This window comes from Aotus nancymaae, unplaced genomic scaffold (assembly GCF_030222135.1).
Source record: "Aotus nancymaae isolate 86718 unplaced genomic scaffold, 86718_ANA_hifiasm-v0.15.2.pri h1tg000062l, whole genome shotgun sequence".
Taxonomy (NCBI): domain Eukaryota; kingdom Metazoa; phylum Chordata; class Mammalia; order Primates; family Aotidae; genus Aotus; species Aotus nancymaae.
This window is the reverse complement of record NW_026988476.1, coordinates 22,619,612-22,640,654: the sequence shown is the minus strand read 5'-3', so window position 1 is coordinate 22,640,654 and position 21,043 is coordinate 22,619,612. Positions and strand designations below refer to the sequence as shown.

Sequence of the window (21,043 nt, the reverse complement as noted above, 5' to 3'; positions counted from 1 at the left end):
GGATTCCTCCTTACTATGCTATTTGGGATATGGTGAACAAGAACTTCATTCAGTATTTACTGAACACCTAATACACATCAGATGTTAAATTAAGTACTAGGGATACAGCAAGAACAGACTTGGTCCTTATTCCTATAGTGCTTACCAATTTAGTAAGCTCACACAAAGAAGTCACACAAATATAAAATTCTGACTGTGCAAATGATATGAAGAGGAGCAGCATAACACTCTACTAGTCTATAATTTTGGAATCTAACTTGAGTAGCTGGGTGAAGGCTTCCCTGAAGAAGCATTGCCATGGAGTTGAGAGTTAACTAAGCAAAGGAGGAGGAAAGAACATTTTAAGTAGCAAGAAAAGAATATGGAATGGCTCTGTGGCAAATGGAATATAGCAAGTACGAAGGAATAACATTGATGTGGCTGGAATGGTGAGATGAGGAGCATAGTTTGAGATTAGGCTGGAACCATGAAATGCCTGGTATTAAGTATAAAACTCTCTTTATTCTAATGAGTAACTAGAGCCAATGGAGTAATCTAGGGGTGGGGCTTTTATAATAGATTTTTGTTTCAAAAACTCTGGCAACACTGTGGAGAATGGGGTCAGAGTTTACAGACACACCAATGAAAAGGGTAACTGCCATGGACTAGGCAATAGATGCTAGTAGCCTGGACCGGGCATTCTGAAGGGGAGAAGTGAATGGATTCAAGAGATGTTAGGAGGTAACAGGATTTGGTGATTGAGTGAATGTGAGGAATGAGGGACAAAGCAATATCGAGAATGGCTCACGGGTTTCTGAATTACATAAATAACTGGATGGCAATCCTAGTCAATGAAATGGGGAATAAAAGAGGAGAACCAAGTTGTGCGTGCGTGCGTGCGTGTGAGTTGGGGTCTTGCTCTGTCACCCAGGCTGGAGTATAGCGGCACAAACATTGCTTACTGCAGCCTCAAACTCCTGGGCTCAAGTGATGCTGCCACCTTGGCCTCCCAAGTCACTGGGATTACAGGCAGAGCCACTGTGCCTGCTTCAAGAACCAGGTTTTGATGGAGATAGGTGTAGGGTGGGACAAGAGGAGGAAAGATCATGAGCTCACTTTGGGACATGTTGAATCTGAGTGCATCAGATATCATGAAGATATCAAATCAGTGTATAATCTACGGAGTCAGAACTCAAGAGTAGTTTGGGTGAGGATCAGAGATAAATTTGTGAGTCATTGTTTTTAAGTGGCATGATGTCACGAAAGTGGATGTGATCACTTGGAAAGGGGGGATCTAGGCTTAAGTGTTTAGAAATCACAACCTCTCCAATGGCAAGACAAGAATATGAGCTTATAAAGAAGCTATCAAGGCAACAAAAAAATCAGGAGTATGCTATTCAGTGTGCTAGCCAGTGGCAAAGTGTTAAGGGGAAAGATATGCGGGAGTCAATTGCTGCTGAGAGGTTAATTTGAATGAAGACTGAAAAATGTCTAATGAACTTGTTGACATGAAGGTCACTGTGAGCCATAGGCAACAACTGTTTTGCAGAGTGACAGGGGAAAGGCAGATTAGAGTGGCTGGAGAACTGAGAAAATGGTGATATATGCATGGTCACCTCTGAAAGAAGTTTGATTATGAAGAAAGGCATTAGGTAGCTTTTGGCTTTATCAAGCCTCTTTGTTTTTTCTATTTTATAACTGTCAAGATTCATCTCCTTTGGATTTATCCTGTTCTTTTTCTAACATAAATTAGATAATTAGCTTATTAAATTTCAGTTTTTTTCTAATGTAAACATTTAAGGTTCTAAATTTACTTCTGCAAGCCAACCTAGCTGCAGAATTCAAGTTCTGATATATAGTATTTTTATTACCACATAGTATTTTTAAAATGTCATTGCAATTTCTTCCTTTATCCATGTGTTAATAGCTGTTTTAAACATTTCTAAACGAACCTTCATAAGTTGTTTTTGTTGTTTGTTGCTTTTTTAAGAGACAGGGTTTCGATACATTGCCTAGGATTGGACTCAATTTCCTGGGCTCAAGTGTTCCTCCCGCCTCAGCCTCCTGAGTAGCTCAGACTATAGGCACATGCCACTTTGCCCAGCTTTACAAGTTATTTTTTGTTACTGATTTCTGGCTTATTGTTTTAGAGGCGTGAGAATGTAGACTATGAAATCCAAATTGTATAAAATTTAATAGCTAACAATCAACAGTACATACTATATCCCAAACATTTTGTATGAAGTATATATTTTAATTTTCACAATAATTGTATGAGGCAGGTATTATTACACTGATTGTTATAAGCAGGAAAACAGGCACAGAAAAGGTAATTTACCCAAGCAACTTAACCAAGTTACACAGAGCTGATAAATGATGGAGCTGCACGTTGTGTATTTCATCCCGGCTTCAGCTTTTATTCCTGGAGTAAATTGCAAAGCCCTGAACTTTTTAAATCCACTTCATTGGACTATAATTTATGTAGAATACACTGCATGTATTTAAGGTGTACAATTCTGAGTTTTGAGAAAGCTTTACGACCTTTGAAACTATCACAGCAATCAAATACAGAATATTACTCCACTCATCCTGCCCCTTTTGTAAGTCGTCCCTTCTGATCCAGACCCCAGGAAACTAGTGATTTGCTTTCTGTGACCATAGGTTTGTACTTCCTAAAATTTAATGTAAATGAAATGATACAGTGTGAGCTCCTTTTTCCCTGGTTTCCTTCAGCACACTGATTTTGAGCCTCATCCATGTTGTTGTGTCAGTAGTTTGTTCCTTTGCTTTTACTATGGAGTAGTATTCCTTTGTATGGGTATACTGTATTTTGTTCATTCATTCATTTCTGATGAACATTTGGGTTAACTTCAGTTTAGAATTATTGTGAATAAAGCTATTATGTACATCCATGTTCAATTTTTATAGGAATATATGCCTTCATTTCTCTTGGGCAAATATCTATTAATGGCTAGATTTTTCTCCATAAGTTTTGTTTCGAGACAGGGTCTTGCTATGCTGCCCAGGCTAGTCTTGAGCTGCTGGGCTCAAGTGATCCTCCTGCCTCAGTTTCCTAAGTAGCTGGGATTATAGGCCTGTGCCACCACACCTGGCTTCTGTAATGGCTAGATTTTATGACAGGCTTGTCTTACTTTTTTTTTTTTTTTAATAACTGCTAAACTGTTTTCCAAAGTGGTTGTAAAACTTTACATTCCTATCATCAGTGTAGGAGTTCCAATTAATCCAAGTTCTAGCCAATAGTTGGTATGGTCAGTCTTTTAAATTTTAGTCCTCCTAGTCAATGTTTAGTGGTAGTTCATTGTTGAGTGTAATTTTCATTTTTCTAAAAACTAATGATCTTGAGCATCTCTTCATGTATTTCTTGGTTATGTATATATCTTTTGTGAAGTAACTGTTCAAATCATTTAACTAGATTTTCTCATTTAGTTATGAGTTCTTTATATATTTTGGATACATGTACTTTGACAGATACATGTGCTACAAATATTTCCTCCCAGTCTGTGGCTTGCCTCTTCATTATCTGTCTTGCAAAAAATAAAAGTTTTAAATTTTGTTGATAAAGTCTTATTTGTCAATTTTGGTTCATGCTTTGTTTCCTACAAAACCTTTGTCTTCTTCAAGAAAACATCTTCTCCCATCTTCTACAAATTTTAGCTTTTACAGTTAGGTTTATTATCTATGTCAAGTACATTTTATAGTGTGAGGTAAGAATCAATGTTCATTTTTCCCATATGAATATCCAATTATTTTGGAACTATTGGTTGACGCAACTTTTTCCCACTAAATTACCTTGGTACTTTTGGGGAAAAAAATCAGTTGACTATATATATGTGGGTCTAATTCTGGATTTTCAGTCCTGCTCCATTGATCTATATGTCTATCTTTTCCCCAGTGTTACACTCTCTTGATGACTTTAGCTTTACAGTTACTCTTGAAGTAGTGTGATCCTTCAACTTCGTCTTTCTTTTACAAAATTGTTTCAGCTACATTAAGTCTCTCGTATGTCCATGTATATTTTAAAACCATCTTGACAACAGCTACCAAGATATCCTGCAAAAATTTTAATAGGAATTGCATTAATTTTATAGGCCAAATTGAGGGAGAAATAGCACCTTAAAAATAATGAGCTTTTCAGGATATATTTTTCCATTCACTGAAGCCTCTTTAATTTCTCTCAATAATGTTTTGTAGTTTTCCTTGTAGAGGTCTTACACATCTTTTATTTATTCCTAAGTATTTTACTTTTTTTTGGCACTATTCCAAGTAGAATTGTTTTTTGTTTTTTGATACAGGGACTTGTTCTGTTGTCCAGGATGGAGTTCAGTGGTGCAATCTTGGCTAACTGCAGCCTTGACCTCCTGGACTCAAGTGATCCTCCCACGTGAGCCTCTCAAGTACCTGGGATTACAGGCACACACCACTGCACCTGGCTAATTTTTTTTTTTTGTAGAGATTTTCACTATCTTGCCCAGGCTGGTCTGAAACTTCTGAGCTCAAGCGATCCTCCTAACTTAGCCTCCTAAAGTATGAGATTACAGGCTACCATACCCTGCCAGTGGAATTTTTATATTTCAATTTTCTGTTTTCCACTAGTATACAGTTATAGCCTGCAAGTTTAGATGTTACTTTCTGCAGTTATCTGTAGATTAGGACTTTTTTTTTAACCTAAGAAATTGTGTCACTTACAAAGAGAGACAATTTTGTTTTTCTAATTTTTAAACCTTTTTTCCCCTTGTCTATTGCAAATGGCTAAGACCTCCAGCACAATGTTATGAAGTACTTTGTTCTTGTTCTAGGTAATACGCTGTCAATCTATCTTAAATATCAGCTATAGACTTTTTGAAGATGCTTTTTATTAGACTGAAAAATGTCCCCTCTCTTACTAAAAGTGAATTTAAAAAATAATCTATTGTTGAATTTTGTCAGATTGTTTCTGTATCTATTGAGATGATCATATGATTTCCTCCTTTACACTACACATATGGCATTTATCACGCTGATTTTTGAACATTAAACTGATGTTGCACTCCTGGGATAAAACCTATTTGGTCATGAGGTAATATCCTGTTTATGTATTAGACTTGCTAAAGATTTTTGCACCTATGTTAATGAGGGATATTGTAAATTATTTTTCATAGTGTGTTTGTCTGATTTTGGTATCAAGCAGTTCTCACAGTAATCCTATGGGGTAGGGATTATTATCATACAGTTTTAGAAATGAGGTGTTAGGCATAGCTGGTAAATGGCTGAGATGCATTTTCCATCATTATGTCTCTTTGCCTCTAATTTATTGTGTTGCTACTATGTGGTCAATTTCCAAAAATGTTCCAAGTGTTAATAAAAAGTATATTTTGTTGGATATGTCCTATAATTGGCCATTTTAGGTCATTTTGTTACTGGTCTATATCCTTGATTTTGTCTGCCTGAACAATGATGTATGTTAAAATTTCCAATAAAACATTGGAAACTTTAAAAAACAGGGTACAACGTACACTGTACCTCATATGTAGGTTTTCTTTGAAGTTCTATTAATTTTTGCTTTCCTTTTGTTAGTATGGCACAGCATATCATTTTTCTGTGCTTTCACTCTTATCCTTTATGTAGCTGTATTAGGAGTATCTCTTGTAAACAACATATAGCTGAATTTGTTTCATAATGAAGTATGACACATTTTCTTTATGCTGAAGTATTAACTTCATGACACTGACCAGACTAATGTTTATACTATATTGATTTGATCTTTATCAATTTTTTTTTGGTTGTTACCTTGTGGTGGACAAGTTCTAACCTCATCCTAGCACCCACCATTTTCATCTCTCCCAACCCTAAATTTCAAAGTTACATATTTTTTCTTTTGAAAGGCATATTCAGCCTGAAGTTTAGTCAACATGTTTACACTCCTCCAAACAGCCCTAGGACCTTAAAATGCTTTAACTCCATTACTACAGCCTCCTGACTTATGTGCTATCACATAGGATTTTGGTTCTCAGTTTTTTTATTCCTATAGGTTAGAAATTTTCATACCTATATGTTTGTAATTATCTACCTATGTAACATTTTTCTTTGCTTAACATTCCTCCTGTATTTCAGACCTTTCTGACATTTCTCCATTATTATTTATTTCACTAAGTTTTTGGGGGAACAAGTGATGTTTGGTTACACAGATACGTTCTTTAGTTGTGATTTCTCAGATTTTGGTATATCTATCACCTGAGCAGTATACACTGTACGTAGTCTTTTATCCCTTATCTGCCCCATCCTTCCCCCAGTGTCCATTGTGTTATTCTTATGCCCTTTCATCCTCATAGCTTAGCTCCCTCTTATGAGTGAGAAAACAGTTTGGTTTTCAATTCCTGAGTTATTACACTTAGAATGGCGGCCTCCAACTCCATCCAGGTTGCTACGAATGCCATTATTTCATTCCTTTTTATGGCTGAGTAGTCTTCTATGGGTGTACGCGTGTGTGTGTGTGTGTGTGTGTGTGTTTTCCATGTTTTTGCAATTAGGAATGGTGCTCCTATAAACATGTGTGTGCAAGTCTTTTATTTATAATGACATACATCTTTTAGATTTTTTGGTGTGAGGATTAGTGAATAGCTGTTTTTATCTCTACATGTTTTTACTTCACTCCATTGTTAACAATTTCATTATGGGTAGAATTTTACATTACAGGTTACTTTCTCTCAGCATTTTGAAGATGTTTTACTGTCTTCTGGATTCCTTAGTTGTTAAACACTAATATTCACTTTTTATTCTTTTGTCAGTAATATCTTCTGTCGAGTTGTTTTAAAAATATTGTCTTTAGTGTTTTGAAGTTTTCCTTTAAATGTGTTTTCACAAAGCCCACCTTGGATATGTTGGGGTTTCTGAATCTGAAACTTGGATGTCTTTTATAAATTTGGGTAAACTCTCATTTTCCCTTTGAATAATTTCTCTAAAATTCCAATTACACGTATGTTGGACCAGCTCATTATATTCTTTCTCTCTTCACCCATTGGTTGTATGTTCCATCTTGTATTTCTCTGGGCTATATTCTCAGTGATTTTTTTTCCTGAAATCTTCTAGTTAACAAATTTCTTTTTAACTGTATTTAATCTGTTTAATCATCTATTTCAGATTTTATTTTCATTAAAAATGATTTCCAAATGTGCCAATTTTAGGTTTTACATTTCAAGTGTTTAATTTCTAAGTGAATAATTGTTTTATACTATGCATTTGATAATTCTGATATCTGCAATTTTTACAGGTGTGATTTTTGATTCTGAACCCTTGTTTTGTGGAATTTATCTATCAGAAGTCTGGGTTTAAAGGACATTCTTCCAGATGCTTTCCATCTGCTTCCTGCAGATCCTTGAGGTTAGTATCAAGCAAGGACAATTTCATGTTTTCAAGTTAGATCTCCTGAACCCCACCAGCCACCTCCTCTCAATCACAGAAATGATGTGAATTTAGGCTTCAAACTTGTGCAAGAATAAGCTTGTTTTGCATTCCCATAGAAGACTTTTATGCCCAATTTGTACCCCCTATCTAGCTCTGAGGACCTGCTTCTTTTCCTAGTTCATCTGCCGAAGGCGTACACTTAAAGGATTCTGGCATTATGCTGGCATTATGCTGGAGGGGATGGAGTCTTTAATCAGACCTCACTGCAAGGCATAGCCTGCAATACTTCCCTACACCCTCAATGCACAAAATTAAAATCTGTGCTGTAGGCTAGCAGGAGGCAGCTGAAAACCACTCCTATCCTACCCTCAAGACACACATTTGTGTGGTATTTTATTCTGAATTTGTATTTTGGTGGTTTTTTTTTTTTTGGTAGTTTCTAGTCTTTCCTTGCCAACCCAATCATACACTGAGAAGACTACTCTCTGCAGCATTGTTAGGCATTTCTCTGAATTTCTGGTCAGCCAGATTACTCTGGCTTCTACTTCTTTAAACTAGGAGTCATATGCAGTGGATGAAAGGAGAAGAGTTTGCTAGACAGTGAAAAACGTTTGAAACAGTTTGAAAATGGGAAAGCAAGTTAGAGAATCACTAAATAATAAAGAAGTGATGTATCCAGGAAAGTTCATGGTATAGGAAGAAATTACTTGATAAGACTTTATAGCACCTAAGCTATATAGTAGTCTCACATCTGATACACGTTAGCCATATAATCTTGGACAACTCACATCCCTTTTCTATTTCACTGGAGTTGTGAAGATAAATGTTTCAAAGTGCTTTGAAAATACCAATTTCATAAAATATAGGCATTATAATCATGTCTTTTGTTACAGAAATGTATCTGAAACTTTTGCCTCACAGATGATTTCAGGAGAAATAAGATTAAGATAGTGGAAAAAATTTAGTAAATTAAGACAAAAAGTTTATAATCAGTTATGGATAAAAGTAAAACATTGAACTAAACCACTATTTCTGGTAAACAGTAACTGACTCAGGATATGAGACTTGTCTTACAGACTTTTCTATTTTGTAGAATTTGTTGAAACTAAATTAGCAAAGCCCTAATTAGTATGGGCCATTTGCCATGATACAAAAATAGTTTCATTAAGCAAAACTCTATTTTATGTGAAATCTTTTAGGCATAAAATAGATTCCAGATAGTACATAATTTACCTCAAATGTTCATCAAAATAAAAGTTAACTCCCACACGAGATGACTAAATATTTTTTAAATTTTGACCTTTTTAGTGTCATTCAATACCATAATCACCATTGTTCTGATTGCTAGAGACAAAAATATGTAAAACAACTTCTTATCCTCAATAAATTTCTCTTTTAGGTGATAGAAGTGTGATTTCCACTTTTGTGGGAAATCACAGAACATAACAAAATCAACCCATCTGTAAGTTGACTTGTATGTTAAAGTATTACCAATATTTGAAAGAATGTATCTACTGGCAGGGACAATAATAGCATCCACAAATGTAAGTGTTAAGATTTTGAATTTAATTTTCCTAGCTGCTTTGGCATTGTGATTAAGTCACTGTACTTTATCCTGATTAAGCAACTGGCACTCTAAGACCAAATTGCAAGTAAAAACTTCAATATGTTGAAGATGAACTCATTGATTTTGGCATGCATCACAACACTCCAAGATGGTATACCATCAACTCTCATTAAAAAAAAAAATTAGATTCAGGAGGCTCATGTGCAGGTTTGTTACCTGGATATACTGTGATGCTGTCAACTCTCCTTTTAAGTTCCTTCGACATGTTCTAATGGTGGATAGAATCGGTTTATCAGACAGTCTGTTTTAAATATTTAAGTCTTCTCTGGTAAACATCCAGGAGTGTGAACCCTTCTCTGGTAAAGCTCATGTCCTACTGATACTGCCAGAAGTTCAATATGTGTTTTTAGATTAGTGTACAAGGTTTGGTTTTTCCCTCTCAACTACTGACTTCCAGGAGGTTAAGTATGAGACATTGAGAAGCTTAATCATTTAAAAAAGGGCTACATTAGTCGTCTCAATTCCACTCAATTGTAGATGCCAAAAAAAAAAAAAAAAAAAGGTGTTTTAGGCAATTCTTAACTTTTCAAAAAGAAAATGAGTTTTAGAATATCTACCAAAATTATTCAAAGTAGTATTAGTTTGCTTTACTAACTTTTTATACTGATCCATGGTTCTTTTATAATTAAGTCCTTAAAGTTACTCTTACTGAGAATCAGAAAAAAACAAATGCTTTAAACAAGTGAAGAGTAATATGGAACTGGTATTTAATATAGCATACAGTAAAGATGGAGTGAGTTGGTAATCAAGTTACACAACTACTCAAAAAAGATATAGGGGCTTTCAGTTAAAAAAAATTAAGCATCAGTTAAGTCTTATATTTGTCACCACATAGGCTTTCCCTACCACTTTGCTATAATATGAAGAACTCACTAGGAAAAACTTCATTAATTCAGAATGATCAATGGAAAGTATACTTACAGTCGTATGGAATTGACACAAAAATGTGAACTCAAATACTTTCTTAAATATAAGTTCCTGGTGATTTTATCTAATGAAAAGATAAATGATTTTTGGTTAAGAGACCTCCTTTCAAAAAACTGACAATTTGTTCTCTTAAGCACAATGGTGTCCTAAAATTGTTAATTCGATTATAAAAATATGAGGATAGACAAACAACTCACACCTTTTTAAGCAGATATTACAAAGGAAAAAAGCTTTATCCCAGCTTCTTTTCCAAATTATATTTTCCAGGTTAATAGAGTTTTATCATCACACAAATGAGATTCATTTAACAGGAAGACTTTCAGACTTTAAATTCTTCCTCACTAGCTTGGAATATTACCTCAAAAGTCTGAAGACCCAATCTGGATTCTCTATTTTATGCTATATAAGCCTACCTTCAGAATTTTGAGCTTAAATATGGATACTTTTTTGTGATGTGTTTACCCACTTTGTGCTTACCTGGGGGAGCTACTGACTGGGAGAGAGTAACGAGGGAACCTTCTGGGACACTGAAAATGCTTTATATGTTAATCTGGGTGGTGGTAACACGGGTGTATACAGAAGTAAAATTTCATCTAGCTGCGCATTTAAGATTGTGGACTTTATGGTATACATTATACCTCTAGAAGTAAAAAGAGTGTTTACCCACTTTATGAAATGCCTACTATTTTACAGTGAATCATTCGTATGATTTTGTAAATCAAGATGTATATGGAAAAAAGTCATCTGATGCTCCTCGCATAAGGATTGCTAGTCACTTTCAGGTAAACAACTGAAGCTAGAGTAAAGGCTTCAGTGTTGAGAAGGCACTAACACACTATCTGAAATGGTGGCAGGAAGATTATAATGTATCAGTTTAAGTATAAAGGGTAGCAGTGTTATAACAGCTTAAACAACAACTAGAACATCCCCAAATAAGTTACACGACTATGGCGTCATCATTTGATTTCTGATAACCTATGCTTCTTATTTTTTTGTATTGTCTTTGCATTGCTTGGACTTTGAAAGAATGGAGAAAGAAAAGAATAAAAGTTAAATTAGTATTGTTGTTTTTAGTGTGCTCAACAGTTGACAATACGACTGATTTTAAAATTATGCATTCTACTTCCAATGTACTAAAGGAGAAAAGAGTTGGTTTATTCAGAAAATATAAACACTTAACATACGTCTTTTTTTTTTTTTTTTTTTTTACTTTTGCTTGGAACTACATTAATTATCATCACCTCAAAAAAAAAAAAAGCCTTTGAGAGGATTAGCTGCATAGGCCAATATTATTCTATATTAGCCTGTATTAAGCGTATGACGTCACCTTGCTTCCTCCCCTTCTCAAGCTATTCTTTTGGGTGGAAGGAGGACTTTTTTTGGGGAAAATCTTAAAATATTATGGCTTAAATACCACAAGCTGACACACGATTGACAACCTTACACTCCCAAACCTGTTTGAAATGGGTCAAATACCTAAGCGCTGCAGAACAATGCAATCCAACCCGAAATTCCCCATAAAAGAGAAGGGGGGTGTGATTAGGTTCCAGATATTAAGCAAGTTATTGCAAAAACAGTTTGGTGGTTTTGTTTCTGCAATAGGCACAGGTTGAGCTAGTATTTTTTTTCCCCTTAATTAGCTCCAAAAAAGACTATGCTATAGGAGGTAGGATAAACCGCTAAAGCATGAAGCAACTGAGGCAAACATTAAGGGCTTTATGGAGGTCCTTATCCTGATCCTCTTCTGCATTGGTTATTGATCATCAACCCTGCTGGGGAACTATCGAACGGAATTTGTGTGAGGCTTATCGAGCCACAGGAAAGGAGATGCAGGAGGGAATATAAGCTTCTAATAAAAGAAACGCAGCAACAATAGCAGAGGAACAGCTCTGCCTGGTGACGTAATGGCTGGCAGCAGTCCAGCTTCAGTAGAGCTGCTGCTACCTCAGCACCCAACCTCCCTCAACACAGTCCGGCTTCGGCAGAGCCACCGGGGCTGTTACTTCTTGCGAAGCCACTTTGTTGATGCCACCAACGCCTTACCTCGGAGGGCCAGAACACCGAACAAAGGGTTCCTTCCGTGGCTGTTTTAAGTTGTTTGACACACACGCTCTCACCCCCTAGCCCCGGACCCCTCAGTAACCGAGCCAATCAGTCGCTTAAGTTTAGGGCGAAAACACCGGCTCACACTCCAGGTGTGCCTCAGTTTCCCCAGGCTGGTTTCGAGTACGCCTCTCATTGCCCACCCCCCGCCCCCGCCGGTCCTCAGCGGGAGTTGATCCGGGCGGCCCCGCACACCCGCCCGGGCCCTGCATGCCGGCCCTCCCGCCTTACCTCCGCCAGGTAGAGGTTGAGGAGACAGAGCGTGGAGAACTGGAGACAGGAGGGGAAGCAGTAGAGCAGCCAGTGGGGGAAGAAGTGCAGGTGAGCGGGCGGCCGGAGCAAGGGCAGGGAGCCGCTGAGCGAGAAGGCGGCGGAGAAGAGGGTGGTCCTGAGCGCTGCCCACAGGAGACAGAGGAAGAGGCAGAGGCTCTGGTAACTCAGCCGCCGCTCGCGGTACAGGAGCAGCCGCCACAGCTGCAGGTAAGCAAAAGCGAAGAGCGCCGCGTAGAGCAGGGCGTGCAGGACGCTCAGCGCCAACTGCACGGAGCCCGGCACCGCGGCGCCTGAGGCGGCAGCTACGGCGCCTCCGCCTCCGCCGCCCCCGCCGGGCGTGGAGGGCTCGCGGCCGGCCGCGGGGGCGGCAGTGGCCGCCGGACCCGGCACGGACACCCTCATCAGGGTGCTGAGGGTCGGGCGAGCCAGCGCGGGAAGGAAGGGGCTGGACTCGGAGCCGCCGTCGAGGGGGAGAAGGACTGCCCTCTTACCCCCCACCCACCCCAACCTCTAACCCCAGGAAGCGCCGTGACGGGACCCGGAGTCCCGCGCAGAGCAGCCGCGGCTCCCCCCGACCCCGCCTCCTCTTTTCCCCACCCCCCCGGGGGTCTCGGCTCCGGCAGTGGCTCGGCTCCGTAGCTGCAAAAAACAACTCTCGGCTGGAGACAATCAGCTGAGAAACCCGAGCATTTGAGGCGCTCGCTCCGCACTGTGGGCTCGCGCCGATTGGCCCAGGCGGGCACGCCCCCCGAGCGCCGCACTCGGAAGGCCACGGGCCGCAGGACCCATCGCTCGATGGCCCCGAAATCTGATTGGGTACCTACTTTCTCTACTTTCTCCCTCCCCTTTACTTCCCACCTGCGCTGCTGATTGGCCCAGCTACTGCACCGCCCGTTCGCGCCGGCGGGAGGACTCTGTAATCTTCTGTCACTCTCGCTCCGCCCCCGGCGCTTCCCATTGGTTAGAGAGTCCCTCGCGTAGGGAGCACGAGGAGAAGGAGGAGCTTCGGGGTTTGTTTTTTCCTCTAGAGGCCGTCTCTGCCGGATGGGTGGCGGCTGCAGGCTGGGTGGGAGCGGTGCCGCGCCTTCGCAGGTAGGCGAAGTGGGTCCTGGCTGCCCGGCTAGCCTGGCACGGCCTCGCCTTCTGCCTCCTCCGTCGCTTCGCGGCGGGAACTGTTGGCCGCGCGGCCTCGGGAATGGCCCGGGTCCCCGCCCGCAGATCCTGGGCAGGTAGGTGACAGCGCGGGTCCTTCAGGCTGTGGGATCCGCCTGCACACCCGGGGGTTCAGACCAAGCAGCATTCTGTGGCAGGGCTGTACTGCAGAGCTCTGGAGTCTGACTTAGGACACCCGCTTCTGGGGCACCGAAGGGCCTCACCTGGAGCTTCCTGAGGGCGTTTTACCTTCTCTTTTTCGCTGCATGAATGGCGGGAAACACTGGAGCCCTTTCTGGGTCGAGGGGATGGAAACGGGCGACGGGGAGATCCGGAGCTCTTAAGTGAAAGACCCTTTCCTCCCAAGGGAAATGTCTCTTAAGGAAGAATGGTAGTAGTATCAGATGGATGTTGAAGCTATCTGTGACCAAAGGGGAGCTGGTTCTTTGAAACTTAGAATTTGGGAGGATGCTCTGGGCTTAAGTTTTGGGGAAAATGCAGAAAGATACTTGTAAGTCTGATGATTGCCTGGAAAGGAAAAATATTCTGTGCTGTTTAAATTCAACATATATTGAAGCCTTGGACCTGTGTATGGTAGACGGTGGCGCTATTCCTGGGGCTGAGAGAGAAAAATATATGCTATGTTACTGCTGTAAAGAAGCGAGGAATAAACAGATTGACTAACGTATATTGGACCAGCACATAGTTATTGACTGCTTTTCTTCCCTGTTTGGGAATAAAATTAGCAAATAGTGCAAAATTAAGAGGAAATAATTTGTTTTCTTTAGAATATACAGCTCATTACAAATTCAGTATACGTTGAAAGACGTTCATTGCTTGGAGCAACCGAGACCCAGCTTTTCTTACCTCACCATCCTTTGTCCTGTGCTTTTTTTTTTCTTTTTTCATGGAGGGTCTCGCTCTGTCACCCAGGCTATAGTGACAGCTCACTGCAAACCTCCATCTCCTAGGCTAAAGCAATGCTCCCACCTCAGTCTCCCAAGTAGCTGGGGCTACAGGCACGCGCCACCGTGCCCGCCTAATTTTTTTTTTTTTCCGATATGTTGTCCAGGCTGGCCTTTGCCCTATGCTTTGCCCAAGAAGAGTGTTGCTCTCTTTTTTCCTGGCTAAGTATTCCACAGGGAACTTTAAAGTCCATTTCGTACTATAGATTCTGAGACAGTAGTTTGTCCAGGTACCAGATGCTAGTGTGATTTGGGTTCCTTATAGGTATGCTGACAAACTGTGGTAGATATACAGGCCTGGCACTGTTACGTAGACATCCCTCAGATGAAACATTCAGCTGAGCAGGTAGAGAGTGCACGGAGGGTACGGCTTGCTCTAAGAAGTTAACAGGCCAAATCCAACATTTATCATTTGGAGAAGGATTTATTTTTATTGGAACCTAAGAACTTCATCTCATGTATTTTTAGAGAATGTGGTCAGGGAAGTACACAGTTTTCTTCAAATAGGAGACAGGATGCTCATGACTGCAGTGAGGTAATTGATTGCAGTAATGTGCTGAAGCATTTAAATTAAGCATAAAATCAGAGTTCTGTGATTTTAGACACTTGTCAAAATCAAGGGTGCCACATATTCTCTGGCATGGCCTATTTGCATCTTCTATAATCATTGAGGTGCACATTTCATCAATAGACTTATTACAAAAGGGTTTTTCTTTTTCTCCTTTATTCTCTGCTCAAAGTGATAATAAACATCTGGATAGTACCCATATTAATTTTAGGTCTTTGCCTGTGAGACTTACCTACCGCCTGCCATTCGTCAGTAAGAGCAAGTCTGGATAACCTCCTCCTTTCTGCTTTTTCTGGGGATGAGAGTATGTCTGGTGGGGTGGGGAGTGAGGGTGCACATAGAGGATTTTCCTCCTAACTGCTTTGAACAGGCTCTAAAGGGGCGAGTTGTTGACTCCTTTTATTGCCTCTTTGGGTCTGAAATGATAAACTGTGTTGAGATCTAATCAACAGTTTATTTGAGACTGGTTCAGTGAGCAGGATCTGTTCTCCAGTAGCAGCATTAAACTGTAAGTAAGCTGAATTCAGAAAGAATGTTCTTATGGGAACTTTGTAAGCATTATATGCTCCATTTGTTGCAAAATATGAAGTGTGTTTTTTTCCTGAGTATGATGCCCACAGATGTTGATACAATTTGTTTAATAGTTATAGTTGTTAATTTCCTCTTTTTCCTGAGAGGGAAAGCTATTAAATTTATGGTTCATAAGGGAATATTAGGCCTATAAAGGGGGAACTAACCGAGGGTTTCCTACAAAAGCTTGGTGTCAGCTATTCTAAAACTTAAACGTGTCCAAATGCATAAAGATTTAATATTGTTGTTCCAAGAGGATAGATGACCCTAGCACAGTAGTCTTTCAAACATTTAAAAGCAGAACTGTTTGTCAATTACTATTGTATACAGTACCCTATACCAAAATGGGATTGGTGGAGCTAATGAGGGCTACCAGCTTTTCTACCTGTCAAAGGAACACAAAGGCAAATCCTTATACTGTTTCCCTACTACCAAGACTAGTGTTTTCTCTTGAAGTACTTCCTCCTTGATGTGCTTTGGAGCTTAATATTTGGATGCTGAACAAAACACATTTTTGTTGCCTTGAGCATTTTATGTGCACGCTTTAGCTCTTTTTCTACTGTTACCTCACCAAGCCATTCTTACAGTGCTGTTACCCTCTTGTATTAGTCCTTAGTTACATGTCACTCATTCTTTCTATTATTTAAATGAGCTGTGCATACATACTTCTTTAGAGTTAAGGGATGAGACAAAAGTTACATGTTATATGCCAACTCTGATCCATGCCAGCAGGAACATTACACTGAAGAATTGAGAGCCTCTTCCAGCCCAAAGGGTCAATGTCTACATGTAGTTGGGAGGTGTGTCTGTAGTATTGGCAGACATTCTATAGTTATGGAAAACATTTACCTATGACTTTTCCCCTCTTTTGGTATTGGCATCTGTTGTGGTAATAGTCAATTGCATTTTAAAGAGTCATCTTCTTTAGAATCTTCCTACAGTGGAATTAGGTCCATTTCCTATGAATTCTTTGAAATATCTTGCTTTAAAATCTAGGATATAGATTTTATGTTCAAGTCATAATCCTTTTACCCTTTACTAAGACCAGGTATACTGATAGTGCTAGACTAGGTTATACTGTGGAAACAACCCTGAAACCTTAGGAGTTTCAAATAATTTATTATATTTTATTATTATTATTATTTTTTTTTCTGAGACAGAGTTTCACTCTTGTTGCCCAGGCTGGAGTGCAGTGGTGCTATCTTGGCTCACTGCAACCTCTGCCTCCTGAGTTCAAGCAGTTCTCTTGCCTCAGCCTCTCAAGTGGCTGAGATTACAGGCACCCGCCACCATGCCCAACTAATTTTTTGTATTTTTAGTAGAGACAGGGTTTCATCATGTTGGCCAGGCTGGTATCGAACTCCTGACCTCAGGTGACGCACCTGCCTCAGCCTCCCAAAATGCTGGGATTATAGGCATGAGCCACCATGCCGGGCCTAATAGTTTGTTTTATAGTCACAATGGATCAGCTGGGAGCTTTCCCCATGTTGTTCTCTTTCTGGGACTTGGGCTGACAGCAAAGGCCTACTTTTGAGTGTTATCAGTCATCATGGCAGAGGGAAAATGTGTTGTGATTCATTATACATGTATACTGACTCTTAAAGACTTCCAGAAGTACATGTCACCTTGCACATTTCATTGACCAAATCAAGTCACGGCTATACCTAAGTCATGGAAGTGAGAGGTATAATTTTAACGTGCAGAGAACTAGAAACATTTGAACAGTCCTCTCTCGTCAACAAATACTTTCCTTCCTATATGTAGTTCATCCTTGGCTTTTCCTGGTGGCGATAATTCAAAATTCCCATCCTCACTGTGTGAAGCCTGAAGTTCAGAATCTCTGAGTAATGCCCAGCAGTGGTCATCTCTATGCTGGTCTAGATAGAATTTATTTGTTTCCCACCCCCTGTTGAATACATAAGGCAGTGTTGGGAGAGATAAGTTTAAGTGTTTTCATTTGGAGAGAGGAAGAATGGAAGACACACACCAGAATCTAGACTGTAGCAATCTACAGTTGAAATCTCTCTGGGCAGGTGTTTCTAGGGCTCTGGTTCTGTTCCCTGAGTTCTCTAGGTCAGCTTAAAGAACAACAATAACCTAACACAATAGAAATGAATTACAGAAAAAGTGAAATAAAGATCATCAGATTACAAGCCCAACTTAAAAATTATTATTAGATTCAACAAACATAAAATTACTGTGTGAAATTGCTATAAAATCTCCTAAACATTTACATTCCATTTCTGTAGTTATGTCATTTAGACCAGTAACAAATAGTGCTTACTCTGCACATGCCCTATAGCATAGTTCTCCGTGGTTCTTGGCTTTGCCCTGCGTGAGATTCTTACATTTTTATTATTCTTGGCCACGTCCAAAATATGGCCTCTTTCTGTGGCTGAGAAGTTTTCAGTTTGCTTTGTGACCATGGACAGGTGGGGGCCTAAGGATTGTTTCAAGTTTTGAATATCTAGTCTTTTGGATGGCAATTCTCTGAGTATTTTTCTTTTAATACCTTGTTAAACACCATTAACAGCAACCATTACACAGTACTAATCTGTCTTCCAACCTCTTCTTTTAGGTCTATAAATAAGTTCATTAGCCACAGGAACTTAGGTACATATTCATTATAAGTTAATCAGGTACATGTCATCTCCAAATTATTGTAGTGACAGTTTTATCAAATGTTTTGTCACTTGTTAATGTGGGTCACTTGCTGAGCTCCAGTCTCTAATAAATGTTTTCCTGACTAGGCCTGCAACAGTTTCTATGCTGTTTGGCTGCTAAGCCAGTGTTTTGGAGTTTTTGTTAAGATGTTTATACATAGGTTAAGAGAGACTAGTTTATGCTGCTGTAATAACTCCTGCCATCTCAGTGGCTTAAAACAACAAGTTTTATTTCTTCCTATGTCACATGCTCATTACACCTTAGCTGGGAGTTCTCTGTGTTATGCTCATGCTCACAGAGTAGACACCATTTGGGCATTTCTCTTGACTACAGCAGAAGACAGTAAAGCCTGGCTTTATTAACGCTAGCTGTGGGAACTGTTTCCTGAAAGAGACAGAGGCCACTTTTGCTCGCATTTTATTGACCACAGTAAGTCATATGGTGGTCCTAACTAACTTCACCGGAGTTGGGGGATGAAGGGAGCTTAAGTGTAATCAGTAACTGCAAGAAGAGCTAGAACTATACTAATAAACTATCACACCAAGGTAACAAGACCACATGTCTCTGAAGGTACTCATCACTTGGTTCTGATATCTAGATTTTTTGTAGTATTAAGTTTTTGGCTTTTGTTTGTTTGTTTTTTAGACAGGGTCTTCCTCTTTCACCCAGGCTGGATTGCAGTGGCGTGATCATGACTCGCCGTAGCCTCAATCATGATCACATTTAGCTTCCCGAGTAGCTGGGGCTACAAGTGTGTGCTACCATGCATGGCTATGTTTTTTTTTTTTTTTTTCCTACTTTTTCTAGAGACAGGGTCCCTATGTTGTGTAGGCTGCTCTTGAACTCCTGGGCTCAAGTGATCTTCCTGCCTTGGCCTCACAAAGGGCTGAGATTATAAGCGTGAGCCACCATGGCTGGCCAAGTATTGTTTTTCATTCCCTTTTCTAATTACTGTAGGTAAAAACAAGTCATCAAGTTCCTTTTGTATCTTTGTTTTCACTCTGTTCTTGTTGGTATTCTCTTTCCCCACTCACATTCCCTTGCCTTTAGTTAAGATCTTTTTATGAGGACAGCATATCTCTGAGGAAATGCATTTTGTTTTCCATGCATGTGAAATGTCCACTCTTCCATGGCCCTACAAGGTAGATATCCTCCCCCTACTCTCTTGCCCCCATTTCTTCTTCCTTAGAGGCAGTTACTTTCAACTGCTCACTGTTTGTTTTGGCATTGACCTTCCTATTTCCAATAAACTTGGTTTTCGGTTTTGTGAAAGTAGAAAATTTAGTTCTCTTTCATTTCTTTTGCCATCCCAGCTGCATGTTTCCTTACTTTCTATCTTCTCTTTCTCTCAACAGTTGTTAGGGTTTTGGTTAAATCATAATTCAGTATTTATTTCGTTATGATGACATAAATTCTACTTCTAGCTGACCCATGGTGTATTCTTTGCTTTAAGTAATTTTTAAAATCATCAAATCTTACCAAAGATGGAACAAACTGCAGAGATTTCTACTGAGTTCCTAACTCTAAACATATGTAAGAACAATCACCAATGTCTCTAACTGATTAAAAGCACAGTATTTCACATGTATAATCTTGTTTGTCTAGTGAGATAGAAGATACGGGGAAGTATTTAAGCATTGGCTATATGGTTAGACTTTTTGTGCTACAAAAATACATTCTAGGGGAAAAGAGTAATGTGTTAACACTAATGTCCAATTTAGTGTTAAAATAGTTAAATTGTAACCTGGAGGCCAGGAAAGATTATATTTTATACTAGAATCTTTCAACTGTGCTTTTAGTGTTGTACAGTTTAGTTAGGTTATAGTTATTTCATATATAGTAATGAATGTTAGTTATTCCCTTAGCCTCAGAAATGCATGCGTTTTCTCCAGAATATGAAGAAAATAGTGGATGACCTATTTTAAAACATCCCTATTAATATCAAGTAGTTTTAATATAGGTAGGTTTAAAATGGTTATAATGTATAATCAATTTAAATGTCAATAATACTGCTTAATTATGTCATTACAATTACATGTTTATGTATATACCTCTTATCTTATAGTTCTTGCTTCTCACTTTACTTTGAGTTTTTCAACTCTTGATTCATTATTAAAAATTGATGACAAATTTTTTTCACTGTTTGATATATACTATCTCTGATGAACAGAATTATTAGGAAATAACCAATGAGTAATTAATTTATTTTTCTTTTTCAGAAATACTGACTTGTTAGGGAGAGATATTTCGTGTTCATTGATAATATTGAATGAGCAGAGTAAATATTCAATTTAATATGATTTTTCATACATTTCAAATTCTTTATCATTTTATTCTTTGCTAAAAAAATTCTACCTTATCCTTATGAGTATATAGAATTAATCTTTTGTTGTTTTTTCCTGTTGCCTATTTTGAGATACTGAGCTTGCATTTGAAAGAGATGGGTCCTGTTTGAAATTTTAAAAATACTAAAACAAAATTTTCACCTATAGCTATGACTGTTTTTATATTATACTAATTTTTGTAAACGTTCTTCTTTTAAATGTAGATAACATAGATCATCAGTAGAAAACTTCCTGAGGTTGTTCCAAGAAAAATTTGAAAGTAGAATAATAGAAAACAAAGAGAATTAACAGCAGATACAGAGGACAGCATGGAAGTAAGTACACCAAGAAAGAAAATGAGAGGAGAATATCTAGAACAAATTTGAGTTCAGAACATATAATTGAATTAAAGTATGAGTTGAAAAAGATATTTTCATTTCTAAGCAGTATAAAGAAACCTAAGTGTTATGCGTTACAAAATATGTATATT

The 21,043-nt window shown here is 38.9% G+C and overlaps 2 protein-coding genes across 5 annotated transcripts in view; one reads left to right on the top strand and one right to left on the bottom strand.

Annotated features, from left to right (window-relative positions):
* The window catches only part of GPR137C (G protein-coupled receptor 137C), an 82,821-nt gene extending 70,109 nt beyond the window's left edge, over positions 1 to 12,712 (bottom strand). The window contains exon 1 of the mRNA XM_012451044.2: positions 12,269 to 12,712. Within this exon, the coding sequence (XP_012306467.1) occupies positions 12,269 to 12,712 (444 nt within the window). The remainder of the gene's footprint in view (positions 1 to 12,268) is intronic.
* A 675-nt stretch (positions 12,713 to 13,387) lies between these two features.
* The window catches only part of TXNDC16 (thioredoxin domain containing 16), a 128,996-nt gene continuing 121,340 nt past the window's right edge, over positions 13,388 to 21,043 (top strand). For 2 of the 4 annotated variants that reach the window (XM_012451045.3, XM_064365871.1), the window contains exons 1-2: positions 13,455 to 13,539; positions 20,778 to 20,888. The gene's annotated coding sequence lies outside the window, so the exon portion shown is untranslated. Of the gene's footprint in view, positions 13,403 to 13,454; positions 13,540 to 20,777; positions 20,889 to 21,043 lie in introns of those variants that run through there. The other 2 variants (XM_064365870.1, XM_012451046.2) reach the window with 2 other exon arrangements.